The sequence below is a fragment of the Limulus polyphemus genome, unplaced genomic scaffold (genome assembly GCF_000517525.1).
Source record: "Limulus polyphemus unplaced genomic scaffold, Limulus_polyphemus-2.1.2 Scaffold5565, whole genome shotgun sequence".
Lineage (NCBI taxonomy): Eukaryota > Metazoa > Arthropoda > Merostomata > Xiphosura > Limulidae > Limulus > Limulus polyphemus.
In genome coordinates this window covers 1-5730 of record NW_013671175.1, presented here as the reverse complement: position 1 = coordinate 5730, position 5730 = coordinate 1, and the positions used below count along the sequence as shown (strand labels likewise).

The following is a 5730-nucleotide window of genomic DNA, read 5'->3' as shown; positions in this document are numbered from 1 at the left end:
ACAGAAAGTATCCTTGTAGAAAAACAGATGTGCAAAATTGAGATATAATAAAGCACACTAGTGGGGGTCTACACTACTCCTGGAACAGGTATGCTCTTTGCCCAGATAAAGTGAAACCTAAACATGGGCAGTAAAGGCGAACTAGCTACAGAGTCAACATTGTTCATTATCACGAGATTTGTCCAGGCCTCAACCACACATTCGAGGTTCCATGTCTCATTGTTGGAATTATAGGGTTGTGGACTTGAAGCTAGATCCAAGGTGTAATGCCTATGGCCTGGGGGACCTCAATATGATATAATTATATAACAGAAATATAATATGAAGGGAACCCAAACTGAAAGTTACAGTGTGTTGCGTGTTGAGCCACCAGAGTTACGAAGAGAAGACAAGCAACATCTAAGTGGACAAACCCTCACTTCAACCCGAAGAAACACAAAATGCATCAAACTGAACTTGGATTTATGGGCCCAGTCACCCAATCTAAAATTTACAGAATGTCACATGCATGCCACTAGAATTACAAAGGGAAGACAAGCAACATCCAACTGGAAAGTCTTCCATCCAACCTGAAGAAGCTCAGAATGCAATGAACCAAACTTGGAATTATGGAGCCAATTCACACCTCAATCAACCTGAAGAAACAGAGATCATCCGACATGGGATTATGAACCGAAATCCTAACTCCTCAACATGGGAGGCAATATAACACTTCCTGCCCCCAGAATTATGAGGAGAATGTGAAATAAATGAAGTTCAACCAATGGCTTGTGGATGTCATGCTCCTCATGCAAAATTACGAGGAGTCGAAGATGAATCTGAGGGAACACATAAAGATGAAGACCCATCCCATCTCGGTTTAGATCCTCTACTCCAAGCCAGAGTGCGAGGTACTGAGGATTCCAAGGTGTGGCAAAAGCCTCAATCTGTGGTGTCCCAAGACAAGAGCAGATCCATTGAAAAACTTGAGGAAGAAGCATCCATTCTATAATTCTGTAAGAAGAGCTTTGTTGGAATGAGACAACTGGTTGGCTCCTAGATTCATTACCCCTGGAACATGACAAGCAAGAAAAACAATCTGGTGTTTGTGTGCCCAAAGGAGAAGATCCACTTTTCAAAAACAGAGTGATCTAGAGTGAGTGCCCCCTTGCTTTGAAAAGGATGAGACTACTGGTTGGCCCCTAGATTCATTACCCCTGGAACATGACAAGCAAGAAGAACAATCTGGTGTTTGTGTGCCCAAAGGAGAAGATCCACTTTTACAAAACAGAGAGTGCCCCCTTGCTTTGAAAAGGATGAGACTACTGTGGAATCATCCAAAACGAAGCATTATTACCTTCACTCGGAATAATTCGATACCCTGAGGCATGGCTCATTAAACTGCTAAATATTCTAAGAAACTGATGTGGAGAGAAGCTTACTCTACAGTCCAAAGTTCCTTGAATTAAATATTGTCTGTATAAGCACTCCAGCCCTGAAGAAAAGCATCTGTGAACAGATGTATCTCTAGCCATGGAGGTGGAAGAGGGATACCTACAGTTAGGTTGTCCCTGTTCAACCACCAGCTGTGGTCCAGCACACTAGAATCCAACAGTCTCACTGGACAACCAGTGCATCTGTGCAGATGTTCCACTGGTCCTGTAACAACCTTTGAATGGGTGATTCCTAGGATACTCACATCCCCAAAAGAGATATAACTGTGCATGCTGGTGATGAAGAATGACCTATTCCATGGCCTGAAGGGGTAGAGGAGAAAGTTGGTTCCAGCTGAGTCTGGAATTGAAAACACCACTAAATGTATGAGGTACAGTGTGAAAGTAAGAATAGACAACTTCTTTTTTTATAAGACATCCAGCTCTCACAATTTCTGATAAAAAGAGTTTGAGTGTGTAGTTCTGTCAAATGGCAGGAAGGGGCAAGAAGACGCCAGTGATCCATGTAAAGGTGAGTGTGAATGCTGAAGGAGTGAAAATGACACAAAAAGCTCTAGCATAAGATAGTTGCTGACACCAAAATCTATGCTCCATCCTGGAGGAGGATCCCTGCTGGTAAGGGTGAAATCACTCTTGTGTTCCAAAGGATTGTGGTGCCAGAGAAGGACGTCTGGAAACAGGAACCGGAGATGCAGTAAACCATCCTGTAGAAGAACTTTGAAACAGTTAAGAAGCCAGTGTAAAAAATGAAAAATGGAGACAGGCCCTATCTACTCAAAATTCCATGGATTCTGTAATTCCCACAAAATAGACTAAGAAAACGGGCTTCTCTAAGAGCCAATGCAAGATGGCGAACTCCCTCCAGTAAGGCATCTCTCTCCAAAATATCTCAGCAACAAACAAACCAAGATACCAAGGAGAGAGCAGAAGCCTATAACCTAACCAAAGTGGAAGTCAATAAATGATTAACATCCTCAAAATTTGAGAAGAAGATCTACGATAGGCCTCAGACAACAGTTGAAAAGATGATAAAAAATGGAAAACTGTTGTAAGTGACAGACAAATTCTGGAAAACTGAGATTGTTTAAAATGAACAGTTACATCTTGTCTAGAGTCCCAAATAAGAAGGTTATAACTTCTGAGAGTCCAAATAAGGGTTCACCAGGCAATAGAAAGCCAAGGTACACTGATCCAATAAACGAGGAGGACAAGGCATGGCAACACCCTCCCTCAAAGGATCTGCAAATCTACTTGTATTTACTGTAATGTCTGGCAAAAGTAAGGAGAAGGTAATCTGATGAACTAGTTTCTCCCAATAAAAAAGGTGAAGATTCATAAGCCACAGAATAAATAATACAAACATGACAGACATGGCATACTAGTTTTAAAAAAATGGTGCAAGAAGCAAAATGTCCATCTGAAGTTCATGAGTAGCTGTCTGAACAAAGTCCACCCATGATCTCCCACAAATTCTGCCTCATAGCCAACAGGAGAAAAAACAGACTGCATGTAAGACTCTACCCCTCAGCATATAAGGAACTGTATGTCTTCAGTGGAAGGTGCCCTCCCCCTTCTGAGATGTGAACATGAGTATTCATATTCCAAAAAACGTCTCCAACTTTTTTTTCATAAAATCAAGAAAAATATACAATAAACTTCAGCCCCATTAAAAGATCCAAAATAATTCAAATGTAGTATCAGAGCTGAAGTAAAACCAGCAGTAAACATGTAAGACAGTCTTTGTAAGTTTTTGCCTCAGAGAAAAAGTGAATAAGAAATAATAATGGGGAGCTTATATACGGATCGGGTATAGAGGGTGCACTGATGTAGGTGAAGAGAGTCACAAGATTAAAATCACTAAGGGTGATATAGTAGAGTATAAAGACTGGAGCAAGTGAGGTAGAATTCATACCATTGCTTAGATGGGTGAAAGAAGAGAACCTTTCATCAGGTTAAAGCTAAAGTGAGAGAGGAAGTGCCTTTAAGGAAACCTGGTTTTTAATGCTATAAGCTTTTAAATTTTTTTAAAAAATGTAGTAACCCTTAGGGAAGTAACAATCATTACATTTACAATATTACAAAGATTTAGGTAATCACATAGAAAAATACTTTTCCAAAAACAAGTTATAACTAGGGTAATGTGTACAAACAAACAGGTGACTAAGAAATAATAATGGTTTGTTTTGTTTGAGAGTTTGAGTTTAGTTACAGTTTCAATAATGAATAGTAATTGTTCTTAAACAATTGTTGTATTACATGGACAAAGAAAATTACTTCTGAAACTTTTACATTCCATTTATTTGGAGACTTTTTATAATAATGATACACAAACTGGTTTAAATTCTTTACTTACTAACTAAACCCAAAATAAAAATGCTTAAAATAAGATTTAAAAACTCTGGACCAGTGGCAGACATGTAAGGTTTATTTCCTTTAGTTTAGAATAATTACGGACTTACAAACTGAATTAATTCCATGGCACTTTTGAATGGTATATAAATGATTTTGTGTGGTGCATGAACAAACTCTTTAACTCAGCTTCTAACTTTACATGATCACCTGTGGGTCTGTGACAGACTCAGATATTGCCTTGTGCGGAAGAACTTTACCACCATTAATATAGATTTCATCTTTAACAATAACGTCTTCACCAAGAACTGAGGTATTTTCCATTCGAACCTAAAACAGAGAAGATAAACTAAGTTGAATCTTCAATTAATAGTAAGATAAAACATTTTTGTATAAAATAATAAAGTTGAAAATAATGACTTCTACTGAAACTCTACCTAATATTTTGAATTTCCAAAGATAAAAATACATGAAAAAAAAAAACTTTCATAATACCAGTGGAAAATGTTACAAACATTTATCCCTTGTTACCCTACTGCTAGCTTGTTTAACTAATTTGTCACAACTGAAAATCTTACAAACATTTATCCCTTGTTACCCTACTGCTAGCTTCTTTTCAGTTGTGACAAAGTAGTTAAATCTTACAAACATTTATCCCTTGTTATCCTACTGCTAGCTACTCACCCATTGTCCAACAACACATTTCCACCCAATAACACAAGACTCTAACCATGAGTGAGATTTGATATGTGCTCCATTTAATAAAGTGCAACGTTTAATACAAACTCCATCTTCTATCACAACATCAGAACCAATTGTAACATTTGGTCCTATCCTACAGTTCTTTCCTATCTTAGCAGAGGGATCCTGAAACAATAATAATATATTATTTATGTATGACACTGTTCTGCCTTTAAAAGTGATGAATATAATGCATTCAAACTACAATAAGCAACAAAAGAACCCACAAAAATGCACAATAGGATTTGTTAAGTTCTTTCATTTAATAAACTCCATTTTAACTTTCACAAATATACACATATTTTTCGTTGTGAAGAATTTTTAATAAAAGCTGTAATTTGTGACAAATAATTTTAATGAATATTGAAAAAAAACTTGAAAACTAAATATAAGTAAGTTACACACACAGGAAACTGTCAACTTACTATAAGAACATTTCCTAAAAATTCTAAGTACCAGTAAGATACCTCAGGAATCTAGTACAAGTTTTGTACTTCATGCTAAAGAACAAGTTGAATACAGAAAATCATAATTAAAAATTAATTATTAAAGATGTTTACATTCATAGCATATTGACATATTTGTAATCTTACCTTTCCAAATTAACAATAGGTATGGAAATGAATGAATGAATGTGTGAAGTATGTATGATAACATCAGTTTCAAAACAGATCTTTCTCTGATTACATCAATGAAAAAATCAGAAATTATACCTTGATCACTCCATTCCTGTCAATTATGAACCTACATGTAATGAATATATGAATCGTTCAATACATTTGATATTATACTACACACTGATAGAGTGTAACCCATGTCCTCCGTGCATGAAATATTTGTACAAACTTGCTTTGTAAGCTATGGTTCACAAGAACTACTGAATGCAAAATTGGGTTCAAATTGTAAATTTACTTGTTGTTGTTTTAAACACGAAGTGAAAGGTTTTTTATAATTTCCTTTTGAAGATGTCGATCTTAAGTCTATATTAAGATAAACAAGCAACAATACCCATCCCCAGGGATGGGAAAAGTTTAAGTTAATCTATAAATTCAAATTATTTCATGGACTTTAAAAATATTAACTGAATTGTACTCTTGGTTTCACTCAGAGCCAAACCACGAAAAGTAATTGTTGAGCATTTTAGTCATGCAAAGAGATGCTCAACAATAACATGTGATAAATCTAAATTTTCATTCTTTAAGTTACA

The 5730-nt window shown here is 36.3% G+C and overlaps 1 protein-coding gene across 1 annotated transcript; it reads right to left on the bottom strand.

The window, feature by feature from the left end:
- Positions 1 to 3713: 3713 nt before the first annotated feature.
- Positions 3714 to 4999, bottom strand: LOC106472732 (mannose-1-phosphate guanyltransferase beta-like; the record flags this gene model as incomplete). Its single annotated transcript, XM_013933389.2, has 3 exons — positions 3714 to 4112; positions 4467 to 4649; positions 4949 to 4999. Coding segments are annotated over 3 exons (366 nt in total), but the record flags the coding sequence as incomplete, so codon positions are not given.
- Positions 5000 to 5730: the final 731 nt, after the last annotated feature.